The sequence below is a fragment of the Hippoglossus stenolepis genome, chromosome 1 (assembly GCF_022539355.2).
Source record: "Hippoglossus stenolepis isolate QCI-W04-F060 chromosome 1, HSTE1.2, whole genome shotgun sequence".
NCBI classification, from domain to species: Eukaryota; Metazoa; Chordata; class Actinopteri; order Pleuronectiformes; family Pleuronectidae; genus Hippoglossus; species Hippoglossus stenolepis.
In genome coordinates this window covers 21,916,266-21,931,775 of record NC_061483.1, presented here as the reverse complement: position 1 = coordinate 21,931,775, position 15,510 = coordinate 21,916,266, and the positions used below count along the sequence as shown (strand labels likewise).

At 42.3% G+C, this 15,510-nt stretch overlaps 1 protein-coding gene across 5 annotated transcripts in view; it reads left to right on the top strand.

Moving 5' to 3' along the window:
- The first annotated feature begins 2,185 nt into the window (after positions 1-2,185).
- Positions 2,186-15,510, top strand: part of LOC118105747 (SH2 domain-containing adapter protein F) — a 105,508-nt gene continuing 92,183 nt past the window's right edge. For all 5 annotated transcript variants that reach the window (XM_035153583.2, XM_035153567.2, XM_035153558.2 and 2 more), the window contains exon 1: positions 2,186-2,959. In XM_035153583.2, coding sequence (XP_035009474.1) covers positions 2,528-2,959 — 432 coding nt within the window. In that variant the 5' untranslated portion in view covers positions 2,186-2,527. The remainder of the gene's footprint in view (positions 2,960-15,510) is intronic.

Sequence of the window (15,510 nt, the reverse complement as noted above, 5' to 3'; positions counted from 1 at the left end):
AAAGGGCGTCAGTGATTGCAGCTGGAGGAAATTGGCGAATGCAATTGTGGCAATGCAATAAAAAGATCTGTGATGTGAGTCAGACACTGTAGCCTAAATAACACACCTGCTCCTGCCGCAGATCCTCTAATACCTACAGCGAGAGACAGGCTATTACCCTGCAGCTCCAGCAATATTTATATCACAGATAAATGCAGCAGTGACGGAGAAGTGCAGCCCTGAAATACACCACGTGCGAGCTGGATCACACTTTTCTCTTTTGTGTCTGAGAGATTGTTTGTTCCCCAGAACTGGCAACAAAACAAAGGACCAGTGCCGCAATAAACTAAGGGCCGTCTAAACCCAATTCCCCTCAGCTTTTGTTTTTAAAGCTTTTATGTATGATACACAAGTTAAACAGATTAGCGTCCTGGCTGTGTGGGGGTGAAATCATTCCTTTAAAGTGCAAGGAAATTGCACTGGTCAAATTTCTCTGTGCATGCCCGAAGTGCAATGATGGCAGAATTTCAGGGCAGATTCTGTTCTGATCTCCTGAGCATGGTGTTGTCTCTCCCGGGGGCCTGTCAGGGTTAAACTCTGATCTGTACGCTGTGACTCGCTCAAGGCTGTGTGTGTGTGTGTGTGTGTGTGTGTGTGTGTGTGTGTGTGTGTGTGTGTGTGGTGTTATTAAAGAGAAATATTGCTTCATAAAAACCCACTGCTCTGCAGCCATGACTCCTGTTAATGCAGACTGCTGCTGGAATATGTCTCCAGGAAGGGAAGGAGGGGGAAATGGGATTTTATTTTCTCGGCTGCCCTCTGATTGCAAATACAATTAGTATTTAGCATGTGAAGCCCTGACCCTCTGCATCACATGGATTGAAAAACAACTTAAGCAGAGATGTTTTGCTTGTATTGTTGCTTTGAACAATTCACTGATTCTATAACCTGCTTGTGGATTTGTATAATGAACTGAGCTACAACAGCGTCCAGTGTTAATACTGACTCCAGCGTCCCTCTCCACTGGTCATTTGCAATGCAATTTGCAATTAAAACAGTCTGCAGTGGCCATCTGGACATGAGGACATTGAGCAGAGGACGTTTTACCCTTGAGTCTTATTGGCTGGGAAGACAATGCCCTGAAGTTGTTTTAAGTACGTTAAGCAAGTTGTTTTAAGCACATGATGTCGTTTGTGATGTAGGGATGAGAAGAGAAAGCTTTTTTTCTTTTATTTTATAAGTCGTTATTCTTTTAATCAATGCATATGCAGGTATGTTAGATGTAACATAAATCAAACGGACTGGCCTAAATGGGTAATGATCCATGCATGAAGATTTTAATTACTCTGATCTATTACAATGGAGATAGGGACCAATAGTGGGTAATATAGAGAAACTCAACAGCTCCCAAAATCAGCAAGCACTTTGTCCACTGGAAAAAATGTCCTTTTTAACTGGAAGATGCCTATAGAACCAGACTCAATGTGGGCGGACAGCTGCCTTGACCGGTTGGGGTGAGTGGAGAAAAACAGGGGAGAGAGGAGAGATGGATGGAAAATCGGGGAGAGAAGAAAGAGAGAGAGACCAGGAACGGTTGTGGAATGTTGTGTGTTACTGTAGTGAGGTTGCATATTTCAGCCAAATGAAAACCCTCCTCCTCACCCTCCTCTTCCAAGAGTTTTGGCCACTTTGTGGTGGCCCTCGGGTAAGATACAGTTACTAAAGTAAATGGCCCTAGAGCGAGGGGTTGACTTGTCCATTCTGGGCTACTGTCGCAAAATACAACATGGCGGACTTCATGGAAGTGGACCTGCTCCTGTCGACTCACTCTCAGGTAATGAAAACACAAGGATTGCTGGTTTCATTTAATCATACACTGATGAAAACATCATCATAATATATGATAATAGATAATACATCAACAATATTATATTCACTTTCTGCTGGTGGGACTTCCTAAATCCTATACACTGGACCTTTAAGCTCTGTCAGACTGGTGGTTATGATGAAAATAGTAAGAGTGATATTTATGGATGTAGTCATGTTAGCAGTACAAATAATATTAATAATAATAATTTTTTTCTTTTTCTTGCAGCGGTGACTGGTGTATTTTCAGCGGAGTTCCGCACGGCCGGTAGGGGGCAGTGAGTGTTCTCAGGTGGGGAGGGCAGGTTGTGTGCGGGGGCGTGTTCCTCTTGCACAAGCGCTCCCATGTTCGTAGTGTGCAGACCTGACGTGGAGAGAACAGCCACAGTCAGTGCAGCGTGTGTGTGTGTCTCACTGAGTGTGTGTGAGAGTGTGTGTGTGTGTGTGTGAGTGAGTGACACAGTTGCCCGTGGTCTCCCTCTCTCCGGCTGCCGCACTTTTCCTCCCTCTCCTCTCCAGCCGCACGAACCGGGCGACACGCTCCCGCACCTAACCCGGAGCCCTGGCCGCCGGTGACCCGGGGATCCTACTTTCCCCCCCCGGACAAACAGACTCGGGCTCCGCCGGCAGGAAAGGTGGAACTAAACTACATTCATTGACTTGTGAGCGATGCACTGGCAGCATGGCCAAGTGGTTCAAGGAGCACCTAGGATTCAAAACTACCAAAGCACCCCCTCCGGCGCCTCCGAAGCCGGACTACAGGCACTGTCACACCGGTGTGCCCGGTGCGCCTGGCTTCCAGCAGGCGAGCTCCAACGCCACCTTCCCGAGTCCCGCTCAGCCGGACATACTCGCTGCTTACAAACTTCAGAAGGAGCTGGACTTCGAGGACCCGTACACTCCCGGCGGAAACATTTCGTTCGGGCCGGGCTTGAACGCGGTGGGGTCGCCGGACACCAAGTACGTGTCGCCCAAGCACCGACTTATCAAGGTGGAAACAATCGAAAAGAGCAGCCCGGCTCCGGGCGGCGGTGTCACCGTCACACAGGCTGTCGCTGTCGGGAGCGTTAAATCTCCCACTTCACCTCCGGTGGAGCACGACAACAAGGAGAAGGTGAGTGAAGTTTGTCCCTAAACATCCATTATAATAAAAAATAACTTTATTTATACCGAACATTTCAAAACAAAACATCAAAGACAGCAAGCAAAAATAATACAATATTACAAAGGCAACATATGATCAAATACAAAATCTAAACTCAAAGACAGCAGATGAAATAAAACAACATCGTTTAAAAGTAACATAAGAAAGAATATATACAATCAATTAAAAGCTATTTGTTGTAAGTACGTTTTGAGAGATGAATACTCATTAGTCAAATATTCTTTCTATGAGTCAATCATACAACTTGCTAGCTAACTTCCCCAGTGACTAAGTTCTCTGATAACCTGAGGTTACTCTCCAATCCCACTCAACATTTCCTAACTGGGTTAGAAACATACAGGTCTCCATGTTTCTCCGGCTAGAAAACAGAAATACTGTGGTTTCTCTTTAGGGCTTCTGCCTCAATTTCATCGTCTCAAAAGAAAAACATGGAGTGTGTGTCGGAAGCTCGTGTAAAAGAAGTGAATCGTTCCAACCGGCAGAACTTGTTGTCACAGCACAGCAGCGGCTGCTGTCCACACCGGTTGCGACATCCACCTCTGTCAGATCGAGTGATCAGTGCTGCAGGGAGTGAGGGAACAGTCCTGTTGCTGACACACATCTTGGTGGAGCAGAGTATCTCAGCAGATCTACCTTTTCAATGCTAACAAAAAAACTGTGTTCCACTTTACCGGGTATGGCAGTTAAACAGTGCCCCACTGGGTGAGAAGTGAGTGTGCGTCTCTGCAGAAGCAACAGCGTGAGCCACACTTACCCACAGTGTCTGTAATTTAACTTTAATCTAATCTTATTTAACTAGACGGATCAATTTAGGGAATGTTCTCCTTTTGCAGTGATGCTTGCTGCCCTGAGGGGGAAATTACTTGTGATGAGTTTATGGATGTACGGCTCTAATTTGAGCCTCGCTCTGCACGCTTCTCTGACTCTAACAGCTCAAATCTTGTGCCTTTTTGCTTTTTTAAATTTTTTTTTATTTAACGCCCCAAATGGTGGGCCCCTGCATGGAGCCGGTTGTACACACATCAGCACAAAGTGAGTGTGGAGACACACAGGCAGAGTGCATGCAGGTTGTGCCTCAGAGCACGCTGTCACGTCAGGCTCCTCAGGAATTCACACAGCAGGTTCATTTGGAGAAACCTGAGACGCATCGGTGTCAGCGGGGTTAAGGACATACTGTATGATGAGTGTGATCCTGCCGAGGAATGTGTCAGTGTCTGTCTGCATAGCTCATGCACGGAGGAGGAAGAAACCCACACTGTGCGCCACTGTTTCCTCCTCGGATCACGCCTTCAATCACGACCGTGCTCCAAAATTTTTGCGGTCATCTTGATTTCACCTTCCTGTTACTTCCACCTCCTCCTCATCCTGTTTGCTTTCACACCTGACCTGTGTCCTGTGGCGAGCTCACAGTTGGTTTTAGCTCAACATTGTGATGCATATGCCACAGTGTCTGCAACCTGTCACAAGAGTGTTGTGTGAAGGAAGACTTTTTTTTTTCTTTCGCCCCACTTTTTCTTTCGTTTTGATCACACAAAACACAACTGTTACTGTCATGTATATTTTTTCCCACACATGCCCTCAACATGGAGATGAGGGCGCAGGGTAAAGCTCATAAAGCTGTCTGCTGTGCGGATGTTTGTTTTGCAAACCGTTAGCCTCTGCTTCCAGCTAGTTTAGCAAGTTAAGTATTCATATATATCATTATCTTTTATCAGCAAACCCAACAGGAAACCAGAATTTACAAATGGCACCCGGCCACTGCAGCTGTTCAAGCTGATTAAACAGATTATATAGTCGTCTCTTGTTAATTGATGCTTGTTTGGTTCGCCCTCAGTCAGGTGTACAGTGTCCTCTGCTCCTTCCTGTTTCTCCACGTGGCTTTAACAGAAAGGCAGATGATTATATTGAATGGTTTGAATACCTTATATCCTGCACTCTGAATGGGGTTAGAGACGAGCAAGATCATTATTGACAACCGGTGGGCTACAGCAATATGTCCAACAGGTTAAAGGGCTTTTGTCAGGTGCCGAAGGCTAAATTAAAGAAGGTGTGGTAGAAAAGTTGAGGTGTTATGGGAAAAATAGAAAATACTGGTGTTTTTTGTACCTGTTGTCCTGTCCCTCCCATTCACACCACCCCCGGTAGTGTCTATAAACTAGAGGTGTCTGACCTTGTTTTGCCACCTTTAAGAATGTGTTTCTATCTATTTTGTATAAATAAAGAGCTTTAACAGACGTTGACAGTTCTGTATGATCCGGAATGATAATTATAGTGACCACAAAGTTTTGACCTGACTTTGTAAGACTGTTCTGGTTTTTCTACATCGAGCTGCTGAGTTGAGTTCTTTAATTTACTGTCACCGGAATCTCTAAGGAGTAAATGGAAGTTTAGAGTATGTCACATTTATTTAGTCAAGGGGTTATGAATGCACACAAGTATATCTTCTTATTTATATATTTTTTCAAATGGTGGATGAATAAACCTTTGCAGGGAGTCACCATGCTCCTCAGTAGCCTCACTGTTGCTGCAGTGTTTCAAGGCTTTATGTTGAAACTTTTGTGAGGATTACAGTTCAACCTGGAGCTGAGGATTTTCTTTTCTGACTGGGGCTGGCCATGATAAGTCTTTGTAAATCCGTGTTAGAGGGACTCCAGGTGAGGATTTCCTTTGCTGTATCCTCATGTAGGATTGTCCAATTATATAGACACTTGTTTCAACAGTCTCTGTAGGAGGACGCTCTGTTTGCAGGCTTTTTTGAATACACTCTCCCCCTCAGGCTGGTGTTGAAAGGTATAGTGTGTGAGGACAGTATGTGTTCTTATTTAGGGATGCTTCATGTTGGAACTAGTGTTGCACTGTATATAGATATCATAGGTATCGCAACACCCTGCTGTCAAAACGGTACAATAGCCCATGTTGTCATTGTCTGAAAGAATGTTGGCGTTTTAATAAGAGCTGTGTTTCCTATGAGTTACATGTGTGTGTTTGTGTTCGTTTGTGTGTTCAGCACTCTGCGTCCACTCCCTGCAGCCATAGTGGGCCCGCCTACCATTTTTAGCTTAAATGGTGACAACAAGACAAGAGGCATGGCTGCTAATACAAGTGCTCATGTTGACCATGCATGGCCTGTCAACAAAGCAACAGTCAAGTATAGGGTTGCAAAATTCCGGGAATATTCAAAGTTGGAAACTTTCCATGGGAATTAACTGGAATATACGGGAATATACGGGAATTAACAGGAATTAACGGGAATAAACTGGAAATTTTGTGGGTAATTTATACTAACTGTATTTACCTTGTCATATACAGATATAAATATAAACATTTTGTTTTGTCATAAGCTGATTTGAGCCCTGAGGAAACTTTGGGCACTTGACTATATGCTTCTGCATCTTTGTGGCATTCTTAACATAGGTCTTTGCACAGTATTTGCAAATGTACATAGCCTTTCCTTCTACATTGGCTGGGGTGAAATGTCTCCACACATGAGATAGTGCACGTAGCATTGTTCTGTAGAATAAGATGAGAAAAAAGCTTGTAAAAAACAATAATGCAATGCCAGAGATATAAATAGTTAGCTAAACAATTGGTTCATGATTTAAAAATATTTTACAATTGATGGATAAATGAATAGAAATAGGCTAGATGAACAATCCTCAATCAGCATGCCAATATATTTTCCCCAGTAATATCATCAAAACTTCCCTGACTAGTCCTTGGGCTAATGCAGTAGTGTGGCCTCAATAGCCCTGCTGTAGTGTGCAGGATACTGGGAATTATCTGTGCATGTGATGGAGAAATGCACAGTGCAGGGTTGAAATTCAACGTGCAGCGTGTGCTGCATTCCATACATCTTTAAAATAGAGTTTTGAATGACGTTTTTATTGCTCAGCATTTAATTCCCAAAATTCCCGAGCTTAACTTCCCATGGAAAGTTTCCGGAAAGTTTCCGGAAATTTACCGGAAATTTTCCGCCCCTTTGCAACCCTAGTCAAGTATGTAATATGTCATCATTTGCTTACATAGTCGACAGTCAGAGCGCGGCCATGGACACCACTGAGCAGGTCTGCGAAAGATGTTTGAAAGCTCAGACCAAGGCATCCAGACAAAATCTGGCAACGGACGTTACATCAAGAGTCTGATGCGGTAATGATGAGTGTTTAATTTGGCTTTATCTCTTTTACTCTCTTAGCCAATGTGGCAAACATCTCACAATGCAAACACAACATTCAAACCCTAAGCTGCTTAAAAATTAAGCATTCATACCAACATCAATCATAAAGCCAATCAATGTTAGTGATGGCACTTATTCTTTCACTATTTATTTCTGTTTGAAGAAAAGGCTCTCAGTAGAGACCAGACCTCAAGGAGATGTAATAAGTCTCATTAAAGGTTCTATTCATATCAGGTTTGAAATATACAATGAAGTCACATAAACTCAAGTATAGGCAACGTCATATTACTGTACACCATGTAGAAGCTGTAATATCACTTTGACCTTGATCGAATTATTTGCAACAATCCAATTATTTATGTTGAACTTAGGCTAATTTGTTAAAGGATTCTTTCTTGGCCCATGCTCAAACCTTCCAAGTTCCGTGGAAATCCATTCGGTAGGTTTTGCATAATCGTGATTACCATCCAACAAACATACAACAAACAAACGGACGGGGGTGAAAACATAGTCTCCTCGGCTGAGGCAATAAACAAGAAAACATTTGATAGCATACAAGTAACAGTTTAATTGAAATGAAAAAAAAATTAATAAATGACATTAACTGTAAGTCTGGCATGATGATGGACCTCAAACTCAGGATTATCAGCCTGCACACGATTGTAACGCACCAAAGTAGACTGAACAAAAATGACTCAATACATCTTCTTAGGGAAGGTCTGCGCTCAAATGCAGTTAGGAGTTTTCAATTTATTCAGATTAGATTTTAAAATGACAGTGTTCCTCTCTTCAGTGTTCTGTCATCTATTATTACATCCAATTTACCGATGCTTCAAGGTTTTGGTATTTCTCTATCAACATTGGGCAGGTATAATTTAAAAATCAAAATGTTTGGTATTCTGCCAACTCTGACTGGAACTGTTATATTTCCTGGGCATTGATTTATAATTAAAAGTTTATGTAATCACGGATATATAACCATTTTCAGTTATGAACTCCAGAAATGGGTCGGCACACTTCGGTAGTTTTCCCTCTCACATATGAAAACCACAGCAGGACGATGTGCGGGTCAGATGTGTTCACAACGTCAGGAATATGTCGGGAACATTCTAGTGAGGGGCGATACCTGGGTAGAACATGCAGGACGTAGGACATGACGTGTATTTTTCACTGAGGAAATCATGTCTTTTTGTTTACAGCACAAAACACTGGCCGCTATCATCAAAATCTCTAGAATCTTGTTCTTTGTCCTAGTTGACATCTTCACTGGGCATCTACTCTGACTAAGGCCGCTATTTTAAATCCTGAGATATTTGCATTATTATTTTTTTAGTTAGTTTGTTAGTAACGTCATCACCCCCTTACTCGTAGTGAATTTCTGCTGTATTCTCACATGACATTTTAATAGTGGACCGGCAGGTTCAGGAAAATGTCGGAAGCAACTGACTCGGAAATTTGCAATCTCACAATCCTCTCCAATTTCAGAAAAGTGTCAGAAGTTCAGTCTTAAAGCAGTGAAAGTGTAGCTCTCCAGTGTTTTCTACTTGTTGTACTCGCACGGACTAAATACTGCCTGCTGGAGAATGAGAGAGTCAAGTGTCTCAACAGCAGTGCTTGGTTACATCGATGTTTTAATTACTTGACTCATGAATGCTAATTATATCAGTGCTCAGCTAATGCCTGAAATGCCAATAGCAGCATCAAGTGAATTTCACCAAGTCTATTTCAATTCACCAAGCTCCCACAGGGAATACAACAAAGATAAAGAAGTTTATTTATACAATGATATAATCTTGATGTGTTCTGCAAATTGTAATGTTTTGCCTACTTTTTTTTTTTAAATGTCCTCTCGCTGCTCCATTCCATTGTTGTTTTGTCACTCATTGCTTGAGAGGTTTAATTTAATTAGAGGATTTTCATCTCTGTTTGGAGTTGCCCGCATCACATGGAGCTTTATTTCTATGCACATTGTTACTTGTAGTTTTCAGGTTTGAAGTCATTGTGATGTGTTTTGTTTTTAATGATGCTGAGACCTTCATGGTAGAGTAAGCCGAGCGAGGTGATCAATTATCATCCTGCCTGGGAGCTAATTAAAGGCTTCATCTCCCAGCTCATCGCTCTACTCAGCAATAACCTACCTTCTCTCAAGGACACCCGAAAGTGACGGCGGACTCCACTTGGAAATGCGTAAACAAGAGCAGTAGTGCGGATCTGACAGGCTGCGGCATCCTTGTGAAGTGCAGCCCGTCATCATCAGTATCTGTGTGTGCACCTGGGGGAGGCTGCTGTTGCAATCTTAACTTTGACTCCCTTTAGGGCTCAGAGTCCTTTTGACTCACTGATCCTGTGAGCCAGTGTGCATATCTATGTATAGAAGCATGCAGTTGCATCAGACAGTTGCTGTGTAGCCAACAAGAGGCATCTGGATTGACAGATTTCCTCTGTGCTTATTTTCCTACATCCCTCCCATGCACCTTTTTTGCCAAACCCGGTTCAGCAATTCAATTGATTGTGCTGAAAGTGGGAAACCATTGTTGTCTCTGCTAAGAAGGTTGTGTTTTGGATAGTGTGTGTGTTTATTTGACATTTCAGGGAAATTTAGCTGGAAAGTTAGGTCCTTAGGTCAAAGAAGAATTCATCGGATTTTGGCGAGGCGAAGTCCTGTACTGTTTTTAGCTCATGACTCATCAACAGATTCCTAGAAGCAAAATCCAATTTTCCTGCATTCCTTGTCTCAAGAAAAATATATCAAAATATACCCTGCCCTTTTCTGCTTGAATAGATTTTCTGTCATTTTGATTTTTATCACCATCCTACACAAAAGAACTGGATATATTTGCTCTCCTGAGTCTGTCTGGTATATTCTGTGTCTTCTCTAAGAAAAGTGGAGTGCAGTGGTGCATTTGACCTTGAAGTTAAGTTATTAAGATTTTCTCTTTTGAAAATAATCCTTTTTTTTTATCTTGATATGTTTTGTTTGCCCTGTTGAATATGTTGAAAGTGCCTTTTGTCCGGGATCAAAACCAATATGGCTGGGTTAGAAAATATAGATAAAAAACGGTCTTTCCAATTTCAAATAAGATGACACTTGGTAATAAAATGTAACTTTTCCACACATGCAGACCACTGTATGTTTTACATATGTTGCAATACACAACATTAGCATAGAACCTGCATGGGATCAAAATACTCATACTGAATGATGCATTTTCTAATTCTCGATAGATGCTCCACAGTTTGCTTGGTGCCGTAAAAGTATCAAAGCTCAGTACCAAGACCTACAGTCAATGGCAATTGATGATTTGTTTCACATTTTTGAAAATGTTTCAGTCTAACTATAGCTATTGAGTTAATGTAACTGGTGATATGATCCATTTAAGCTTGTCAACATTTGTCAGAAGCAGCCAGGGTTTAGAAAATATCTGCTGAATCCTTTACTGTTTTTCATACTGTTTTTCATACTGTTTTTTATACTGTTTTTGAATATCATGATATAAATTCAGGCAATTTACGATTTAATAGTAAAAACATATGTCAGATTCAAAGAATACAAGTCCATGTAAAAGCAGTGATAATGCAATACAGGCTGTTAATAGCCGTTCCTTCATTTTGTCTCTGTTAATCTGCTGTTATTAATTATCAGGTTGAACTTGAGATGGGGAACTGTTGTATTTGACGGACCCTCTTCTCAGTAGACACCTTCTAAGCTACAGTCTTCCAGCACGGTTAGATGAGACTTGTTTGATTGGCCGTCAGATTGCAGAGCACGGCTGAACTCGGCTCAGCTTCATCTCCCCCACAACGCTGAATATCTGCGCCTGGCCTTTCACCCCGACACTCCTGACGTGGGCGCAGTCTTATGAATGCATCCCAGCGGCCCTTTCATGCTCTCATCTTTGCCAGCGACAGAAGAAATGTCAAGCAATACCGTCAATATCACCAGGGTCTGCAAGATTGGTTTTTCTTCAGGGAACCAGAAAATGAATGAAAACATCAGAAGCCATCATGTTTTGTTATATCACCCATTTTAAGTGCAGCTCTTTTTCTCCCCTCTGTATCAGGCAGAGGCTGGTGAGGTTGATAGCGGGCCCGTGTGGATTAAACTGTCAGATTGGTGCAGGATGTGTCCTTTGTTGCTGTACACTTCCACAAACCTGTTCGTTTGAGCTCTTTGGCTGAGTTAAAGTCATTGTGTCGAACATTATGTGATATTTTCTTTCTCAAATGAAAGATAATTTTGAAAACCTCTGAATTTGAATAATCCCTGCAGAATAATTACACAATGGGAATAATACATAGCTGTACTGTTTTAAGGTAATTTCTCTCCACTGTGACAATGTCATACCCAGGTTGAAATAATGTGTGAAAGCTGCATTGTGCGTGTCTTGCATTGTGCAGCTGTTTTTCTTAATCCTGCTCCGCAGTGACAAATTTCTTACCATCAGCGGTGGGCAGATTGTGACTCACATCTTAAGCAAGCACATAATTGTTTCAATGATTGTGATGAATTGTGTAAGTCACTAAGACAGTGCGTTGCTGCAGCTGCTCTCACACACAACAATAAAGTGTAGACGGTGATATTGTTGTCAAAAAGCGCCACGATTTGTGCCTTCAGTTTGACCCACTGTTCACTGAGGTGTCAAAGAATGTTGTGCATTTCCTGAGCTATTTTAAACACCTAAAGCATTTTCCTCAAAGTCATTCGAAGATATTCGGTGTTAATGACCCACCGCTAAGACAACAATAACTTGTTTCTTTTCATGTCAGACCTTTTTTATACTCACTGTTTGTCTCACTGTCATTGAGAAAAAGGAGCGCCGCAGTGCATTCCTGTGACCTGAACAGGAATCCTGGAAGGGCACTTTGAAAGGGAGGAAGGAGCTCTGTGGTGCACAGCCTTCTAGTGTGTGCACGTTTAGGCCCCGCCTCTCCATGAAACAGGATGAAGTCATCCGGTGGATATGCTGGACTGGAAGCCATAATGTAATGCTTATTCAATTGAGCACCGAGAGGTTTGGCTTTTCATCAAGATATCATTCTGGTGAAAGTACAAATCGTGTTACATTTACATCACAGCACTGCAGTACAGCCTCACTGAGTGGAATCACTAGTCATCATGGTTTGGTTTTTAAATACAACCATCCCACCACATGTGCCTGAAAGTTACTGGTCTTCAAAACGATGTCCTTTGGCCATTGTTTGCTTATTTTCCTCCTCTCCTCCATCTGGGAACCTTCTCTCCAGTTTAAAGGGTCCCGATGGAGTCTGTTGTGTTCGGTGCTTGCTTTTTCTAGCCGTGCACCGGAACATCAGTCACATGATTCCACCAGGTTACAATTAGCCTGCAGACGAGTGCTGCAGCTCTGGCCACTGGGGAGTTGTAGACACATGGCTCTGTTTTGTTAAATTACTGTGTGTGTGTGTGTGTGTGTGTGTGTGTGTGTGTGTGTGTGTGTTGCTGAGTCTAGAATGAGGGTGGGGTGGGGGGTCCGGGTGGGCATTGCAGATTGTCACACACAGATTGAAAAGGAAACAAATTCAGGCCGTAAGGCTTGGAAGATGGTATCTGAGGCACAAAGCTCAGTTTTTCCAAGATACAGATTTGCATGGCGTCCACACTGCTCCGAGTTTTAGAGCCGCTAAAACTTAGAAATGCTGCTGGTCCTGTTTTTTGTTTGAAAACTGCGGGGCTGTGTTTTAATCTGGACGGGCAGAAACTGAGAAGTTTGGAAACAATGGCGTAGACACTCACAAACGCTTGCTAATTGCGTCTGTTTGATCACAGCGTAGCCTTCGCTGATTCGTCAGGCTCCTATCACATGACCCCCATCCAGGGGAAAACAACTCATTAGCCTCAGCTACCAGTGTAGAACACAACATGGATGATACATTACAAGCTTTGCTGACCTGCTGTCTTTGCTAACAGTTGTTGTGCAGCTAAATTCTGCATTTTACAATGGCACAACTGTTTACATATGTAGGAGATGAGCTATTACGAGTAGTTACGTGAGTTGTCACGTGATCTGCGTTTTCAGGTGTGTTAGTATGGACAGGGATTATAACTGATACAGAGCCAAAAGACTCGTGTGGAGTTTTCAAACGAAAATATAGTAGAATGTATGGATGTTGCTTTCATTCACTCAATTGACACAAACTGTTCCCTCCCTCAGAGATGTTTTTAAATCTACCAATTTAGAAATCTTTAAACTGTTACTTGTAAAATACTATAACCAAATACTTAATTTTGCATTGAAAAATATAGTAGAGGTCACAGAGAGTAGCCAGACTTCCACCACACTAACAGAGCTGTGATCCGAGTGCCCACCTGGAAGATGAGCATTCCTCCAGTGGGATTCCAGACTATCATTCCATGCATTTTGTGAATGAGAAATGGATCCACTAAATAACTATGAACCTGTTGTAATGTTGCTCAGATCTGTTTTACACTTTACTCTTTTGTAACTGAAGTTAAAAATCAGTTGTTATTGTAATGGGTGCCTAGAGAGAGAAGTAAAAGAAGAAGCCAGTGTCTGCAGTCGGAAAATAAGGAATGGCTTGGTTGCTCCAGGATTAAGGAAGTGCTCCCTTCCTGACAGGAAGTGTTTACAACTTGGTGACATTCCCTTTTTAACTTGACAAGTCTGTGCTTGCCCTGCTGTGTGGGCTGGGTGTCCTGGCTGCTGCTTGCTAAAATATAACCAGGGTTAATGTTCTCAGCTGTTTGGATTAGGCAATCTAGATGTCAGAAATAGGGACAAATGGTGACGGCACATGGCGGCTGAGGGCTCTTTTGTGGCAGCAGACCGGTGATTGTCCGTCATCCCGCTGAATATAGCCTCTCTCACATGTTGTTGTTCTGCTCAGAGAGGTGGGAAGCCACGTAGCAATGGCAGTGCGACGGGACTCCACCCTGCGCGCTCGCCCTATTGTCATTTCAGGCGATACGCAGGGACCACAGTGTGTCGTCACCACACGGAGGCTATCTGAGGCCACAGAGCTTCCAGCCTCAATGAGGACACGCTCACATCAAAACTCTGGCTTTGTTTACAGCCAAACTGCGGCTTGTTTTTTCTCCCTGCTCCATAAATCACTGCCCCGAAAATCAAAGCCTTCATCCCAGTGGATCTCATCGTGTTGTTTCTTGAAGCCCTACTTTCCTAATTATGTCAGTTTTTATCTTATAGAAGCCATAATAAACAATAGTGTGTTTGCCTGGGCATTGTAGGAGAAACATGGGGAGTGAACTGCATGTATCTGTAGGTTTGGTAGACAGTCAACTTATTGATACGATTGTCAAATACAAAAATTGAATCATTTTTCCAAACTGTTGAGGACAAAAATTGCCCATTCTCACGGGCACGGATTATCGTATATCATAATATCCCAACATTCCACTGTATAGCACCTGAATTGTTCTCATGTCTCGTGCTGCACCACTAACTGTATGTAGCAGAAAACTGCCAATAACTCTGTCACACTGGGACGGGGGCAGGGGAAGGAAATTGGATTTCGTCAAGCGTGTTGCCAAGTGCTTAATCTTGAATATCTGTCACACATTAAGAGCACCTTGGTAGGGTGCAACCCACAGGCTCCACTCTCTTCTCCGCTGGAGGTCTTAAGTGGCTGTTTGGAGTGTGTTTCAATGAAGGAGGTCCTCCGGGACAAGTCAGGGTGCTTTTTTCGTGCTTCACTGCCTTGGGTGCTCGAGAATGATGCATTCATTCATCAGGAGACGAGGGCAGCCAGAGAAAGAATTTATTGAAACGTGAGGTTACACATTTTAAGGCTTAAAGCAGCAAGAGAATTACCCAGTAGATGATTTATTTAAGTATAAAAAGGAATAGCTGAGCAGCATGTATAGTTTTTCCCAAGCAGTTTCTTTGAGGTACCTCAGTGAAACTATAATTTACACATCTACCTATAGCCTCAAACTGATGGTACAGAGGTGATATCAGAGCATGACTTTATCCCATTAAGTTAAAAAAACAGTAGGACTCAAGATCTTACAGAGCAATAACAATAATAATACGTCAAATAATGTGCGAGAAGACATTTCAATACAAAAATACACTAACTGACTGATTATGAAATAACTTAACAGTATAAACATACAATAATTTACACAATAATAGTATTTTACACAATAATATATATATTTTTTAAACTGATAAATGTGTATTGGAGTTGAGACTTTATTAACACTTTTGTTCAATGTGAACATAAGAAAAAAACGCAACAACGTGATTACTATGACTATTCTAGTTTACTACAGGAACTATGTGATGGAATCTGTGCAGAAGAATAGTGACTGAGAGGCAACCGATCT